The following is an 18,979-nucleotide window of genomic DNA, read 5'->3' on the forward strand; positions in this document are numbered from 1 at the left end:
TTGGTTATAAAATCATTTAATTAAATAATTTAAAATTCATAAATAAAACCTTCCAATCATGTATTGACACGTGTCATATTCTAATTAGATAGTTAATTTTATTTAATTGAATTAAAATAGTGACTAAATTGATAGAATATGTAAATATTAAGGACCAAATATAGAATTATGCTATTTTTATTAACGGAAACGTCAGCAAGTCTGTTTTTTTTTAACGGAGAGTGGTCTGATTGATTCAATTAAAAAGTTTGGTGGTCGAATTGAGACAAAAAATAGTTCGGTGGCAAGATCGATTTATGACCATAGTTTGGTGGTCTCCCGTGTAGTTTACCCTTTTTACATTTGATATTTCATCCTTCTTGTACATGTCATTTATTACCGTTGTATTCATAAATCATGCATTTATTTTTGTGTTTTTAAATATTCAAAGACAATGTCGTCTCACTTCGTGGATTAATGAAATTACGTCCAACATAACTGAATTTCAATTTTCGTTAATCTACGTAGTAATGGGACATCATTTTTAAACAAAGTCGAGTGAATAAAATATTTTATCAAGTCATATGTTTGAAAAAGAAATTCACTCATTTTTTTAACTCGTCGAAATATAAGGATTGTAATTTAAATTTTGAATTCAAATTTGTAAAATTTCACGACTTAGACAACGTATGATCGAGATATACCAATTTTGGGCGCTATGGGGGTGCTCAACCTTCTCCATGTTTAACCGACTCCCAAATCCTTAAAATGAATTTCTGATAATATGCATACTAATTTTTGTCTTAAAAACGACTTTTCTTAAAATTATTTTAAAATACATTTTGTAGGTATTCGACCTACCTAACCCAAATGTTTTGGGACGGCGACTCCAAAATTTAAGTTAAATGAAAATTCAAATCTTCCATAATAAAATAATAATTATTTTAAATTAATTTATTTATAAAGAAAATGGTTATGACATGGTGAATATTCCATAATCTGCAAGCAATCAAGCTTCCATGTCCCTCATTCTCTGCCATTATCTTACAATACCACAGCTCTCTACAATTAGTTGGTTCACTCAATCAACAATACCATGGTTTACAGTTGAGACATCATCTGTAAACATGTAATATCGTATCTTTTTAATATTTAAAAATAAATATTTTATGAAGTGATGATGTATAATTTTGATCTGATTAGTTTTACTTTCCATCTGATTATAAAAATCATATAGTTTTCAAAGCATCAGTTATTGATAAAAATGTTTACTGAATATGATCACGTGGAGGTTTGGATCTTGCGCCCACACAGTTTTACCCTTTTCCCATTCGTCAAAATACATTACTATATATCATCTTCCCATGTTAAGATGTATAGCAAACACAGATGACGAAGTTTCTCTAATATCAAAGATGCAATGTTGTTTACGAGTAGACGTTTAATCAAATTTTAAACATGTTCTGTATTTCAGCCAATGAATATTCAAACAAGTCTAATAAGAGTGAATATCATATATTGTTTAAGAAAAATGCAGAAGATAAAAAAAAAACTTTTTATTGGGAACAATGATCAAGATAAAAGTGGCCAAAGCAGAGATCTTCAATGCTAAACAAAGCATTGAGTAATGTTTTCCTAGCGCCTTAAGACTATGCTTAAAATGGCAGCAAAGGAAGGTTTTATTCTAATATATAAAGGGCAAAACTCCACCAAAGCATTTGTTATCAACTCATGCAAGCTTCGACTAGGCATTAACTGGGACTCTGTGGCCCATTTTCTGACAAAGCCAAGATTTTCCCGGATCGGTGTCGATGAATTTATGCACAAGGAACTCTTCTGCTTCTTGGTCGTTCAGCTCTTTGGACCACGCCACCCTTTCATTCCTATGAGATCCTGGTCCGAAACATCTGCAGTTTCAATACGAACCATTTAGATTCTGGGTTCATCTTTCAGAATCTGTTATGCACGGTCAAAATTTATTGATCCACGAAAATATACCTGAACTCGTAAAAGCAAGCGCTCTTCTCCTTTTCAGGATCTTCCCAGTTATTCCAACCTTCCTTTTTGATGCAGTTATCAATGAAAGTGTAGGCAAAGAGCACCCTTCCAAAGGGTCCCCATGGCCTCCCTAGGTATGCATACCCCGTCTCTCCGTTTCCGGTTAACACACACCTGCATCCATGTCACAATTTGTTCATAGGCAAAATTATGCAAGTAAAGTAGACTTTTGTTTAAGGATTATGGACCTCAGGAAAACGTAAGCGGTGGTTTCCTCGGCAGTGCCACGTTTGTGGGCGGTGACAAAACCAGGTGACTTGCAATGGAGATGACAATGTTCAAAGAGAGCCGTACTGTTTCCGAAAATATAGTCCACGTTTCCTTCGATGTAGCAATCCCTCAAGTATTGTCTTCCCTTGTGCAGGTAAAGAGTGTCCTGCAAATGTTCAACAACATTTTAGCTAAATTTACAACTTAATCAACACAATTATACTTGTATATTAGTCATGAACCATTGCTATACTATGTTAATTGGACTCGAATGAGAGTATCGGATATGAATATATATATCTTGTTTTTAAAATTCTTTTAAATGTATTTGGAGATTTAATATAAAATGAGAAGGTAATTAGTACCTGCCAGCCCAGAAATCTGCAACTGTAGAATACACACCGATCTCCTGATACTCTCATTGCCACAGCTTGGTGTGAACCCTGTAAGAAACAAAAACATTAATGAAATATGAACCATGTCCCATGTTCATATGCCGGATTGGAGTGTCCAACACTTAGGCCTGGTTGTTGTCTCATCTGTTAATTAGTTAGTTAATTGGCTCTTAACTGGACCTTTAGCATTTGGGTTTAAATATTTGTATCGGGTTATTGGAGCCACTTAAGTATTTCGTTAATCCATTGTTAATAATCCAATATTCTGATATCCACTTTGTATCTAAAAAACCCTAGCCACATTTTCATGTTTATAACCCTAAAATGCCGCTCATCTCCTCCTCCCATTCTCAGATTGATCACCAGCCGCTGTCCGTCCGGTCAACGATGCCTCCTTTTTCACATATACTTTGAAAATAAGCATAAAAAATGAGAAATTTAAGATTTTACCTCTGGAGCGTTATTTTCAAAGGACATGTTTTCAGCAATAAAATCGCTTCCTTCCACAATCACACTCCCAGAAGCAAACGTTCCTTTTCCAATCACACTCTCATCCTTGGAAAAAGAAAACCCAATGAACAATCATCAGACAAGGAATAACAAGAGGAAGGGTTCTATTATTTACCAGGTGATGATCGGTTTTAGTAGCGGTGTTGTTCCATGTAAGAATGGTGTTCTCAGCTCGGCAACCGATCATGGTGATCATTTGCCTGTCCTTGGGAATGAAAACGGGTTGCTTGTAAATACCAGGTGCCACTCTAATGATTGTTCGAGTCTTGCTTTTCGGTTCCACTGCGTCTACGGCTTCCTGTACCGTTTTGTAGTCGGCGCTGCCGCATTGTGACACCGTGATTACCCTTGGTTCCGCCATTGATCAGATAACAAACAACCTTTTCTTTTGTATGTATGCTTCTGCCAAAAAAACAAAAGGAAGGTTGTGTTTTATAGTGTGTTTTAGGGCTAAAAATGGTGAAGGGTTGATTGAATAGAGAGCGTAAAACGGAAAAAATGACAGATATGTTCTTTCTTCTTTTAGTTTTCTTATTGAAGGCTTAATCCTAATATTTATCTTAAATTGCATTTTTTTCAATTTAATCTTAAATTTTTAAGACTCAACGCATGTCAATAATAACATTGAAATCATTGGGGAATTCCCGGAGTTCATAGAAATGTGTAATTTGGAGTAAAGATTAATGGTATTATTGAAAATGCCAAATAATTAGACTCGAAACATAAGCTTGAATTGCTTGGTAAGTTGCATAATTAGATGGTAAGATATGGATTTAAAAACTAACCGACCAAGTTGAATTTTTGTCATTTAGTGTAAAATTATAGGTAATTAGGTAGTTGATTTCGTTTTTAAAACAAAAGGTGATTAGAAATCTGTTTTAGACTGCTAATTTAGTCCGCCACGTGAAGAGAGAAGGGACAAAACTAGTTGGGAGCCGAGCATTCATTGAATGCCTATGTTAATTGTGCTTTTCAAAAACATGTATGACAACATGTTTATTTGTTTACGTTAAATGAATAAATTGAAAGGCCAAAACAAGGTAAAATTGGACAAATAATCTTGATGTAATAATTACTTAGGTTTTTAAGGCAAATAAAAAATTAATTAGTAATCTATTATATTTATCCTAGTGTCTTGGAACTCGTTATATAGAGGTGATGACTTTTAATAAAATAAATATTTTTAGAACTTGTTACATCGATGTGATAGATTTTAATAAAAAAATATTTTTTCAGAACTCGTCATGGGCACATAAGTTTTAATAAAAACAGTACTTTTTTTAAACTCATCACCTCACATGATGAGTTTGTTCTTCACTATAGTAAATATTATAGATCTAAAAATAAATTTTAAAGTGTTATATTGGGCTAAATAAATTTTCCGCATTTATTATTGCACTAATTTTGCCCAAAAAGAAAATAATAAATATGTTAAATAAAAAAATAAGGGTAAATTACACATTTAATACCTAAATTATCAATTTAGTCTTTTTCAACACTTAAACTTTTAATCTTTTCAAAACAATACCTAAAGTTTAGATTTTGTTTCATTTTAGTACGTCTGTTCAAAATTTAACGTTAAATTTTTGAAAAAAATTGAAAATTTAGGTACTAAAATTGATACTTTAGGTACTAAACACATTAAATTTTTAATGGTGAGATACTAAAATAAAACAAAAATTTAATATTATGTATGATTTTAAAAAAATAAAAATTTAAATACTAAAATAATCAAAATTAATAATTTAAATACTAAATGTATAGTTTACCTTAAAAAAATATAACAACTTTATTTAAAACAATATGAACTATACGTGTTTAAAAAAAATGTTATCATGAGTGTTGGGCATAAAAAAAACACATATATAAATATAAATATTATATTTAGCCCCTCAATAAATATATATTGAAAACATTATATAAATGATTAATATTTAATATTTAATTAATATGAGATAAATTTATTGAATGAATGAAAATGAAGTTTATACACATATAATTTATCGTCCAACCCGACAAATGTTTCTTCTTCCTAGTCTCTAGATAAAATGTGTTTAATTTTTTTATCATCACTCTTTCTTTCATTTTAGTTCTTAGCAATTAAGTTGGGTTGTATTTTATTTAAAATCTATGAAAATATATTTGATCAGTCGTAACTTTCACAGTATTCAATAAAATTTTAATTATTTATTAAACACATATGTTATATAGGATAAAGATACTATAACACCCTCAAACCGATACAGGTGACAAGATCGATCCAATTGTCACATTAGGGTTACAAGAACATCCACACTAAAAAAATATGGAGAAATTTAATTTTTTTTGTTAAATCATTAAAACCATAAAACAATTTATCAATACAAATATCAATTCAAAAATCATTCATACGTTAAAAATAAAATTCAATAGTATCCAATATTAAAACAAGTTTCGGACTCTAATATAAAAACAAATGTAACCTACATGCCCCTAGTTACAAGTGCACCGTACTCCGCATTCAATGCCAAAGGAACTCTCATTACTGATATCAATAACAGCACAGAGTCATTTTCTTTAACCTGAAATGGTAAGTAACAGAGTGAGCTTTAATAAGCTCAGTAATACAAAACTACTAGATGAATGCAATAGGCCATCAGGTATAAGGTAAAACATAAATTTTCTTAATGAAACAAACATCATCAGGTTCTAGCGATGAGCTCAGATTTTATTAATTATTTCTTCAGGTAACAGTCAAGAAATTACAATTTGAAGGAAATATGCAGAGAGACGGATTCAGTAGATTAAGACGAGGAGTTTAGTGTGTTCCAACAAAACCAGAAAAAGTGTACAAATCTTTTAAAACAGTAATAGTTTAAAACATATCTTAAAATCGCATTAATACTATCCAACCAAACACCAAATATGCAGTTCCCTAGAACTGCATCCATAAGGCCTTACCCTTGGCTCATTGGGCGTAGGAGCCAACCTAAGAGAACATCTTGAGGCCTAAAAGCCTACCCAAGAGAGTTTCTTGGGGCCTCGAAGCCTACCCAAGGGTCACCTTAGGTCCGTAAGGAATTACCAACTTGATCAAAGCTGAACCTCCATACTTCATACTCCTACCCAAATAGTATCCCAATCAAACGGTTCATATAGTAAACAGTAAATTCCATGATTCATAAACCATGCATAATTATATTTTCCAGTGAAAACATGTAACTAGAGAGCATATATTAAGCAACCATAGTTCATAAACGATAAATCAATAAATAAGAATATTGAACAGTTAAGTTATTTGTAAATCTACCAGATAACAATTCACATTTCAGAACAGATAGAACAGTCATATAGTACACATGGAACACACTAGATGATCTAGTTATTTTCTAGAGGAACTTGTTAATTATTAGATAGGGAAAACACGAAACTTCTGTAAAGTGATAGAATTTCATAAACGAGATCTTTATTTAATAGCTAACGGATTAATCAGTCATTTAGAAATTGATACATCATGATCATAAAGTATTCATATATATATATATATTAATTGTTGCATTTCAATCATTTTAGATCTTTGAGATATTCTGGTATTTAACTCAATAGGATAAAATGATAATTTACAATATTCCATATTTTTAAATTATCAGCTTTCGAGTCCAATCGAGCTAAACATTTTTCATCATTGTAGTACTTAACAAGACTCTGGTAGGAACACTTCACGAATATTGATTTCTTCATATTGATTGTATTATGTGGTCGAACAAATCCACCTTCACAAATCTTCATTTAACAAATCCTGATGAGGCATAAACATATTCATACGGTAATTATTCTAACTCTTGAATCTTAACAATAACAAGCATGGCTGATATTCTTAGGTCGTGCTTCAACCTTCAAGAGCGATACGACCTTTAATTTTATTAGTATTTCCAAAATTTATCCAAAGGTATTCCCTTATTCGAAGTGGTAAAGGAATTTAAATAATTTAGAACCTCAAGGATATCTAAGTTATTATGAAGCTCAAGGTTACGTCGGTCATATCAGAGCTCGGAGTATTTTGATCAAGTCGAAGTTCATGGGCATTTTGGAATTAAGGGGTATTTTGGTCATTTCATCCAATTCACTTTTTTCATTTATTTCAATCATTTCAAAAATTTAGACATAAAGAGTACTTCTGATGAATTAGACTTATGGTGCTTACTCAAAAATCAGAAATTCTAGGTCCAATGTCTTCTCTGAAGTTACGAACTGGAATTTTTTGATGAATCAGAAATGTTATTGAGTTAAATATGAATTCTTAGGAAATTTTTACTATAAGGGTCAATTCGCGTCATTTTTACCTTTCAATGGTAATTTCATAATTTCTTATACATGTATTTTTTGTCATAAAATCTTTAACGGGAATAATTAGAATTTAAGGATTATCAGGTTAATCACTTTACTGGTTAATCACTGAGCTTGGAATTATTTCTTATCAACCTTATAGTTTCTTATACGAGTAATCTGAGTCTTATTCAATTTACTTATTTTTTTACCATATTTAGGTTGAGGTTATAAATATTAACTACACACATGACCAAATGTTTTTCATCCATGCATTAACTAATACCAACATGATCCATATATAAAACATGCAAAAGGTAGTAATGTATTATCTCAATTTTCAAATCACATCGATCAACCATTTAAATTTCTATTCAATCACTCTCAAACCTGAATCGTGTTCAAATTTGATGAAAATGACCTCAAAAACTAGCTTAGGACGTCGAAAAGCCCGAAATATGTCTTTTTCAAAAAATAGTCAATTATACTGCCAGAAACACCTTATACTCAAATTCGAGCTTATTAACTTTGATTTCAAGCTTCTAGTCTTCTCATGAACTCGAACCATCTCTATTACGAAATCAAATCCAAATAATTTCCCATTCCTAGAGGACTAACTTGGTGATTTTCCCCTTTTCCCATTTCATATTTTCTTCTCCAACAGAATACTCGTCAATCCATTTGCAGGAAATCATAGGCCGGTCACCGATGACCACCGCGTTGAGGTGCGACGAGGAGCATGATTTCAATGGCACCGGTGGTGGGAGCCATGACCGTCCGGTTGGTGACGAATCGGTGAAAAATCGAGAAAGAGGGCTTGAATTCTGATGAATTTTCGAGACCTCTTCCACGGCTAACAACAACGCTTCACGGTGAGAGGAATGTTGGGCTTGGGTCGCGAGACGACGATGATCTCACTGATAGAGACAGTGCACGCCACGACTGACCGAAGATGAAGTTGGCGATGACAGGCAAAGGTGAAGTTTTATTGGTTTTGGGTACTGGTTTTGGTTTTTTTTCTTCATGGCGAAGAGGATTGGTTACTGCCATCTCAATCTCTGTTTATAAAATAATTTTAAAAATTTAATCTTGAATAGTAGCTTAGCCTAGGTGATAAAGGCATGACTTAATTATTGTAAAAGGTCATAGGTTCAATCTCATTAAATAGCTTCTTCTATTTTTTTTTTTTTGTAGTTACGCCTAAAAAACGGTTAATATACGGCGTGATCGATTAAACAAGTGATCGGTTAAAATTTAGACCGATTATGTTATATTATTTAACCGGAAATATTATAAAATACAATAACATACTAGATAGCGCTTATATAATGTAATAGGTAGCGCTTATATTGACCTATTTTATAAGTAAACCGGTATATTTATACCGATAGCATTACAAATTTACATATTACATTATAATATGTTGAAAGTGTCTATATTTTTTTATAAAAAAGATCGATACTCTTTTTAAAGTTATGTAATTTATGTTTCAATTTTTTAATAGTGTTTCATGTTTTCCACCTACAATATTAATTTAATAATTTTATTTGCACAAAAAATTATTTGATTATTTTGATATTTTATAAAATAATATTTAGAATTTAAATTTAACAATATTAACCAAAGATAATAATAAATATGTAATATATATGTTTATTGTTTTTAATTTAATAATAATATATATCGTAACATAAAAAATAAATCATTAGACGCCTATAATTACTAAATTAATATCTTAAAACTCACTCAAAAGATAACCTTAAATTAATGTTTTCCACAGTGAAAAAAGTATGGACACTTTTATAAAAATGATAGATACTTTACAATATAAGCACTACCTATTATATTATATAAACGCTACCTATTACATTATATTAACGCTACCTATTACATCATATTTTTACCTATTATATTGAAAGTGTCTATAATTTTTATAAAAAGGATCGATACTTTTTTTAAAGTTATGTAATTTATGTTTCAATTTGTTTTTAATAGTGTTTCATGTTTTCCACCTACAATATTAATTTAATAATTTCATTTGCACAAAAAATTATTTGATTGTTTTGATATTTTATAAAATAATATTTAGAATTTAAATTTAACAATATTAACCAAAGATAATAATAATTATGTAATATATATGTTTATTGTTTTTAATTTAATAATAATATATATCGTAACGTAAAAAATAAATCATTAGACGCCTATAATTACTAAATTAATATCTTAAAACTCACTCAAAAGATAACCTTAAATTAATGTTTTCCACAGTGAAAAAAGTATGGACACTTTTATAAAAAGGATATATACTTTACAATATAAGCACTACCTATTACATTATATAAACGCTACCTATTACATTATATAAGCGCTACCTATTACATCATATTTTTACCTATTATATTGAAAGTGTCTATACTTTTTATAAAAAGGATCGATACTTTTTTTAAAGTTATGTAATTTATGTTTCAATTTGTTTTTAATAGTGTTTCATGTTTTCCACCTACAATATTAATTTAATAATTTCATTTGCACAAAAAATTATTTGATTGTTTTGATATTTTATAAAATAATATTTAGAATTTAAATTTAACAATATTAACCAAAGATAATAATAAATATGTAATATATATGTTTATTGTTTTTAATTTAATAATAATATATACCGTAACGTAAAAAATAAATCATTAGACGCCTATAATTACTAAATTAATATCTTAAAACTCACTTAAAAGATAACCTTAAATTAATATTTTCCACAGTGAAAAAAGTATGGACACTTGTATAAAAAGGATAGATACTTTACAATATAAGCACTACCTATTACATTATATAAACGCTACCTATTACATTATATTAACGCTACCTATTACATCATATTTTTACCTATTATATTGAAAGTGTCTATACTTTTTATAAAAATGATCGATACTTTTTTTTAAGTTATGTAATTTATGTTTCAATTTTTTTTAATAGTGTTTCATGTTTTCCACCTACAATATTAATTTAATAATTTCATTTGCACAAAAAATTATTTGATTGTTTTGATATTTTATAAAATAATATTTAGAATTTAAATTTAACAATATTAACCAAAGATAATAATAAATATGTAATATATATGTTTATTATTTTTAATTTAATAATAATATATATCGTAACGTAAAAATAAATCATTAGACGCCTATAATTACTAAATTAATATCTTAAAACTCACTCAAAAGATAACCTTAAATTAATGTTTTCCACAGTGAAAAAAGTATGGACACTTTTATAAAAATGGTAGATACTTTACAATATAAGCACTACCTATTACATTATATAAACGCTACCTATTACATTATATAAGCGCTACCTATTACATCATATTTTTACCTATTATATTGAAAGTGTCTATACTTTTTATAAAAATGATCAATACTTTTTTAAAAGTTATGTAATTTATGTTTCAATTTTTTTTAATAGTGTTTCATGTTTTCCACCTACAATATTAATTTAATAATTTCATTTGCACAAAAAATTATTTGATTGTTTTGATATTTTATAAAATAATATTTAGAATTTAAATTTAACAATATTAACCAAAGATAATAATAAATATGTAATATATATGTTTATTGTTTTTAATTTAATAATAATATATATCGTAACGTAAAAAATAAATCATTAGACGCCTATAATTACTAAATTAATATCTTAAAACTCACTCAAAAGATGTACATACCTAAATATGTAATTATTGTACATACCTAAATTTAATGATAATATATACTTGTAGTTATTGTACATACCTAAATATGTACTGCGAATTTAATGTTGTACCCACCCTTTAACTACCAATACCAATACCACATCCTATTGAAAGCAGCACGACTGAAACATGTTCAAAATGAACCTTTGCTTACATCTCCATCAACTCCTGGACCACTGAACTTGCACAACAAAATTTTTGCCATGGATAATACTGATGTAGACAATGTTAAGCCAACCGAGGAATGCTATGAAGTACATAATGTTGATGAATCTGACAGATTGGTTGGTCAGCTCTTCTGTTCACGTGATCAAGCTTGGTACTTTTACAAGGGATTCGCACGAGAACATGGGTTTAGTGCACGTAAGGGAACAACACGGCTTGACGTGGAAGGGAATGTGAAGATACAAGATTTTTGTTGTTCCAAAGAAGGGTTTCGAGTATCAAAAGTCAATATTGTTGATCGTTAACGTGCTCATAAGCCAGTCACAAGAACATGATGTAAGGCTAGAGTCGTAGTTACAGCAACAAATACAAACGATCAGTGGGTTATAAGTAAGTCTGATCAGAAACATAATCATGCATTGTGCACACCTGCTATGACACTATTTATGCATTCTAATAGAGCTGTAAGTAAGGCTGATATCGATGAGGCAACAACATTGAAAGAGGTCGGTGTTGGCACGTCACAAGTAATGAACTATTTAACGCAGCAGGCAGGGGGCTATCATAATGTTGGATTTACACATAAAGACCTCTACAATGCACTTCAAAGAGGTAAAGCAAAGGAAATCGTCGATGGGGATGTGAATGCGCTTATTGCCTACTTTGATTATAAGAAACATGATGATCCCGGGTTTTTTATGACATACTCGGTAGACGAATCGGGGGCATTGTATAATCTTATTTGGTCGGATTCTACATCGAGATCGGATTACACATGCTTCAGTGATGTAATTGCGTTCGACACAACGTACAAAGATAATTTGTATGGTCGACCAATTATGCCTATTGTTGGTGTCAATCATCACCATAACACAATTGTGTTTGCCACTGCCATAATCGCTGACGAGACGTCTCAATCTTTCGAGTGGGTGCTACATAATTTTTTAGAAGCCATGATGAATAAATCACCTATTTCCGTTGTAACCGATGGGGATAGGGCAATGCAGAGGGCTATCAAATCTGTTATCCCTTATGCTAAGCACTTATTATGTTCTTGGCATCTTTCTCGCAATGCACAAGCTAACATTGGTGACCCAAAGTTTACAGTAACATTCTCAAAATGCATGGCTTCCTGGTGGACAACCAAGGAATTTGATATTCAATGGCGTTCGGTTGTTTCAGAATTCAACGTCCAAAAGCATCCATGGGTGATTGAGAAGGGAAATACACGACACTTATGGGCACAAACATATCTAACCGGTCATTTCTTTGCCAATATTCGCTCAACACAAAGGTGTGAGTCTATGAATGCTTCACTAGCTATTGCACTGAAACACAAGAAGACATATTTAGACGTTGTTCGTGTAATTGAAGATGGAATTAGTAGAATGCGTATGAACGAGTTGAAAGCGGATTACTTAAGTTCCCATACGAAGCCCTTCCATATCACAAAACTGGTCGACCTTGAAAGCCATGCCGCTGCGATTTTTACCAGCGAATCTTTTCGTGTGTTCCAAAATGAACTTATACGGGAGACATTGTACCGGATTGAGGCAGAGATTAAGTCCTTATCAGATGAATGTCAACATTATATTTTGTCAAAGTACGCAGAAAAAAATAGGAAATTTGAAATTAGTTTTGATCCTCGTACGAAAACACTAATTTGCTCCTGCAAAAAATTCGAGACCGTTGGACTTTCGTGTCGCCATCAACTTCACATTTTGAAGCACTTGGACTACACATATTTTCCCGGAACTTTGATTCAAAGTAGGTGGACTAATGATGCGAAGGCATCTGCACCCAGCTATGTTGATTTGAATGTGTCTCCAGAAGTGATGCAAATGGCAAGGTTCGCTACTCTACGTTCAACGTCAAGTAGGTTATGCTACATTGCATCAAAGACAGACGAGTCTTTCAAAACCGCAAGAGATGAGATGAAAAAACTAATAGAAGAATTAGAAAACTCGTTTGGTTTGAATGATTCAGTCAACCAGAGCATTGTAGTAAACAATGTTCGTGACCCTCAACGAAAACAACGCAAGCGAAAAGAAGTGCCGAAGAACAAGGTCGAGAAGAAAATTAGGCCATGTGGGTACTGCAACGGTGAGGGACATAACAAACTAACATGTCCTCAAGTCAAGCTCAGTTTGAGTACAAGCACACAGCCTACATCAACTGATTTTTTCGAAAGTGTAAATGTCAACACTTTTTGACAATGTATCGACACATATTTCTTCCAATCTGGACATAAAGTTCTGACACAATATTAAAAAGTGTCGATATAGGTTGTAGACCTATTCGCTCATAAAACTGGTATATTTATACCGGTTATATTACAAAATTATCTATTACATTATAATTCTGGGTTCCGATGTGTAAATGTCGACACTTTTTGACAATGTATAGACACATTTTTCTTCCAATCTGGACATAAAGTACCGACACAATATTAAAAAGTGTCGATATAGGTTGTAGACCTATTCACTCATAAAACCGGTATATTTATACCGGTTATATTACAAAATTATCTATTACATTATAATTCTGGGTTCCGATGTGTAAATGTCGACACTTTTTGACAATGTATCGACACATTTTTCTTCCAATCTGGACATAAAGTACCGACACAATATTAAAAAGTGTCGATATAGGTTGTAGACCTATTCGCTCATAAAACCGGTATATTTATACCGATTATATTACAAAATTATCTATTACATTATAATTCTGGGTTCCGATGTGTAAATGTCGACACTTTTTGACAATGTATCGACATATTTTTCTTCCAATCTGGACATAAAGTACCGACACAATATTAAAAAGTGTCGATATAGGTTGTAGACCTATTCGCTCATAAAACCGGTATATTTATACCGGTTATAATACAAAATTATCTATTACATTATAATTCTGGGTTCCGATGTATAAATGTAGACACTTTTTGACAATGTATCGACACATTTTTCTTCCAATCTGGACATAAAGTTCCGACACAATATTAAAAAGTGTCGATATAGGTTGTAGACCTATTCGCTCATAAAACTGGTATATTTATACCGGTTATATTACAAAATTATCTATTACATTATAATTCTGGGTTCCGATGTGTAAATGTCGACACTTTTGGACAATGTATCGACACATCTTTCTTCCAATCTGGACATAAAGTTCCGACACAATATTAAAAAGTGTCGATATAGGTTGTAGACCTATTATCTCATAAAATCGGTATATTTATATCGGTTATATTACAAAATTATCTATTACATTATAATTCTGGGTTCTGATGTTTTTTCAATCGACACTTTTTTAAATGGTATCGACACATTTTTCTTCCATTCTGGACATAAATTACAGACACAATATTAAAATGTGTGAAAACTTTATTGTGGATATCATGGAAAACAATGATATAGTCATGTGTTTCGATACATTTGCAAGCAGATGTAAAATACATTAATAACTAGTATTGATATTTCAACATTCCTCAAATGTATATGTATACATAGAAGCAAATATGGAATAATTAATGAAAATATACACACAATATAATCACACCAAAATATAAATACACAAGAATGTTCAAATAATGTACCGACAAACAAAATTAATCCGATGAAAAAGGGTTATTTCTAACGAAGTCCGGAACATTAGAGGCCTTCAACAAATTTTCCAAATACTCTCGTATGTTTCCGCCTTTTTCTGAGGACATACATAAATAATTTCAATTATCAAACTAATGAGGTGCAATTTTACTAACAATAAACTAAATTCGTATAAGCATGAATAAATTTGTGTCATACCTAGAGCATTGTCGTTCGAATGGGAAGCAACGTCAAAGGTATGTGGACATATGTAATTGTATTTCTATATAAACACATAAGTTGTTAAAATAATCAATGTCTGAACACCTGTTCAACTGGAAAAACATATTGCATAAATGCAACTTACCGGATTATAAATCATTTTTTCCGCTAAATCATCGACCAAAAGTGTATTTAGCTCGTTAAAATCTGGACACGCGTTCCAAACATCATTGAGATCTTTACAGTAGGTAACAAAATCGTATGTTTTGCATTTTTTTATCCTGTTCACAAACAGTCGAACATAAATATGTAGGAATCATAGACAAAGAAAAGTCAACAAACTGTAATGACATTCATCTTACCCACACGAATAGAAAATGCTTAGAAAATAAAGGTAGTTTCTCAAGTACACGGTCGACGTTATGCCTGAGATTGTAATCAAGTTTGAATGTTAACATTCAAATGTATATTAACGATTTTGACTACAGTAATTCAATTGCTCCAAACATGTTCTAACCTCATCTTTTAAGACCAAAGGGCAACAACAAAATTGTCGACACAAAATTGCATAAATTCAAATAATCCTCTTATGAGGACAACATCTACAACATGAAGAAAATGAGATTAAAGTTCTACGCTTATATGTTAAAATAATGGATACAAAAGAATAGAATTAAAACATGCAGGCAGTCTTGGGATGTAGGCAAGGACACCATTGAGATCAAAAATTAAAAGTTTTCTTGAAGGCGGCGTTGCAGACACGATATACTTGTTTGGATCATCATCATCATCATCGTCGTCGTCATCATCTTCATCGTCAGCTTCATCGTCATCATCATCGTCATCTTCATCGTCAGCTTCATCTTCATTGACCGCTTGGTTGTCCACATCTGTTAAAAGAAAATAAAATACAGTTCAGAACGTGTAAATGTTTAGAAACATAAATAATGAATTACCTAACTCGTTTGATGTTGTTGACGTAATTCGTCACGCAACATGGAGACTTCATGTTGCAATGATGAAATATCAGATCGCATTCCACTCACAAGGGAATCAATATGCTCCCGAAAATTGACCATGTATTCCATCACGATCTTAATTGTGACATCCTCTGCAACTGGAGCTTCTTCCATCATTTAGTCTCCACTTGGTTTCTCTTCTTCATGGCCAACGGGGTCCATTTCCTCCCTCCCTTGATCTAATCCGACCTCCTTGACACGCTTCCAACCGAGTTTTTCAACAAAATCATATACCGCTTTTTTAATAAATACCATGTCAATCTTGCGGGTTAATCGAACAGGGGCGTCATGCGAAAAATCAACTTCCTTCTTCTTCAACAGATGGGTGATGACACATCCATATGGTAGTGTAGTTGAAATTGTTGCTCCATTTGTGACCATATATACAATTGTATTAAATATGAGTTTTGCAATGTTTGGAGCCGTTTTGGATTTATACTTTGCTATCCACCAATAATCACTGTCTCGAAGCGTTGAATGTTTTCCCCCACTAGGCCGGATATACCATGTGAGCATTTTGTGAAGCACTCTCGACTCTACATCGAGGTGAATTGGGCTATTTCTAGCAACCCGTTTAATTGTAGACCAATCTACACCATTTTCATCTGAATCCCCTTTATTCGCTACACTTAAACCCTCCGCAATAGTTTCTGGAGATATATATATATATATATCCTTCCCCATGACATGTGTATTAATTCCTATTATATTAGTCTTATTAGGCTCGTGCTGTAAGGAAGCATTGTTGTAAAAGACTCTAACTAGGTTGGGATAATATCTTGGTTCTACACCAAGGAATTCAAGCCAACCCCAAGATATAAATGTGGATTTAAAACTAAATGCATATTTATCATCAAACAAGAAACCCAGGTCAATGACACGTTCGGGGCGAATCTTCCTTACTTTAAAACTCGTCTGCCATCTTTGTTTCTCCATATCGGATCTAAAGTTCAGAGTTTCGAAGGACCTGATTTCCTCAGAAGAATCATTTGTTACAAAAGGAGGTTGTGGTTGAGAAGAACTGGGTTGAGAAGAGCTTTGAGAAAGATCGCGCTTCTGACGCTAACGTTTTGGAGCCATTTTGGTTGGATGCTATTACAATGGAACACAAACACATTCAGGAAAAAAACTCCAATATAGAAATCAATCAAACCCATAAAATATCGATAAATTTACCTGAATATCTGATCGTCACTTATGATAACGCTAGAAGAAAGAGGAAGAGTTATCTTCTACCTGCTTGCCTTTATGTTTAGGGGTTTTTCGATTTAGAGTACTATATATAGTGAACGGTGGAAAAACACTTGATATTTAAATTAGTATCGATAAAACATTAAACAGTTTCGATACATATTATATACCAATTCTCTCATAAAACCGGTATACTTGTACCGGTTAGATTGAAAAAGTACATATTACATTGTACTTTTGGTTTTCGATGTTTATGGGATCGACACTTTTTATATATGGATCGACACTTTATGGTTGCAGCCTGTTTGCCATTCATTCTGGACCAAAAATATCGACACAAACTAAAAAAGTGTCGACACATTATTTAGACCTATTATCTCATAAAATCGGTATAATTGTACCGGTTAGATTGAAAAATTACATATTACATTATACTTTTGGTTTTCGATGTTTTTGGGATCGACACTTTTTATATATATGGTTCGACACTTTATGGTTGCACCATGTTGGCCATATTGTAAATTTGCCTTTTACTTTAAAGTATCAACATGATCCTTAATGTGTATAAGAAACATGTACAACAACATACTGCTAACTTTTCTCATCTCATTCATAATTATATTCACATACAAAATTATAAATCGTATACAAAATTATAAATCTTATACAAAATTAACCCTACATTTACATCATTGCATCCTTTTGTTATTCTTATGTATCATGGCAGTTTTTTTTATCTCCTGTCTTCGTTCATTTTGATTGTGGCTTACGAGATCGTTTAATATTCGCGATCGATCACACTCTCCAACAACCTATATTCAAATTGTCAGAACGTTAAGTATTGTAAACTACATCATTCAATCTACGACTTTTAACAATTTTACCACAAACGAATTTTTCTTTCCACTTACAAAATCACCAGTTGCCCCTGTAGAACCGATTGATTCCATCCACATCATCACATACATGCCGCAATCATGTCTGTTACAAAATTTGAAAACCACACATGTCAATTATGATGAATACTGCATAAATTAAGCTTTCTATTTGTGATAACATCTCATACCCATTCAATTGCTTATTCTTCTTATGCTCCACAAATTTGAAATTTTTCAAGGGATACTTTCTTAGAGATCCACATGATTCAACCCAAATGCGTTCTTATTATAAGAATCTAATATTTAATCTGCATTAAAAGAAGAAGTTATGATCCAAAAAATTATGCATTATAATTTATATAATGTCCTTTCATACATACATACATACCAATCTCTTAGCATCCTTCACTCTCTGTTTAGCTGCTTCAGTTGTAAACATACTATCATATATTGTTGCAACACGATCTACCATATCCAACACCAACAGATACCAATGTGAATTATGGTAGTTTATTGTGATCATGATCTGCAACAAATTTCACACCCAATTGACAAAATTCAACATTCTATATCCGAAAACATCATTTGCAATTGGTATGGTGTCTTACCTTCTCACAGTCGGTGAATTTCACATAGTTATTCAGTATGGGACCCCAGAAGGTAGCAATACTCTCAACACTTTCTTTGTTGTTGGCATCCAACGCCTGCTGCT

General features: G+C 31.7%; 1 protein-coding gene across 1 annotated transcript; it reads right to left on the reverse strand.

The window, feature by feature from the left end:
* Window positions 1-1,522: 1,522 nt before the first annotated feature.
* LOC120214467 (pectinesterase 31-like) lies at window positions 1,523-3,545 on the reverse strand. The gene is made up of 6 exons (XM_039212359.1): window positions 3,268-3,545; window positions 3,093-3,197; window positions 2,613-2,690; window positions 2,226-2,413; window positions 1,978-2,151; window positions 1,523-1,886 (listed from the first exon to the last, which is right to left on the reverse strand). Exons 1-6 carry the CDS (start codon window positions 3,511-3,513, stop codon window positions 1,724-1,726), a joined length of 954 nt encoding a protein of 317 aa, XP_039068290.1. The 5' UTR covers window positions 3,514-3,545; the 3' UTR covers window positions 1,523-1,723.
* Window positions 3,546-18,979: the final 15,434 nt, after the last annotated feature.

Source organism: Hibiscus syriacus, unplaced genomic scaffold (genome assembly GCF_006381635.1).
Source record: "Hibiscus syriacus cultivar Baekdansim isolate YM2019G1 unplaced genomic scaffold, ASM638163v2 tig00000764_pilon, whole genome shotgun sequence".
Classification (NCBI taxonomy): Eukaryota; Viridiplantae; Streptophyta; class Magnoliopsida; order Malvales; family Malvaceae; genus Hibiscus; species Hibiscus syriacus.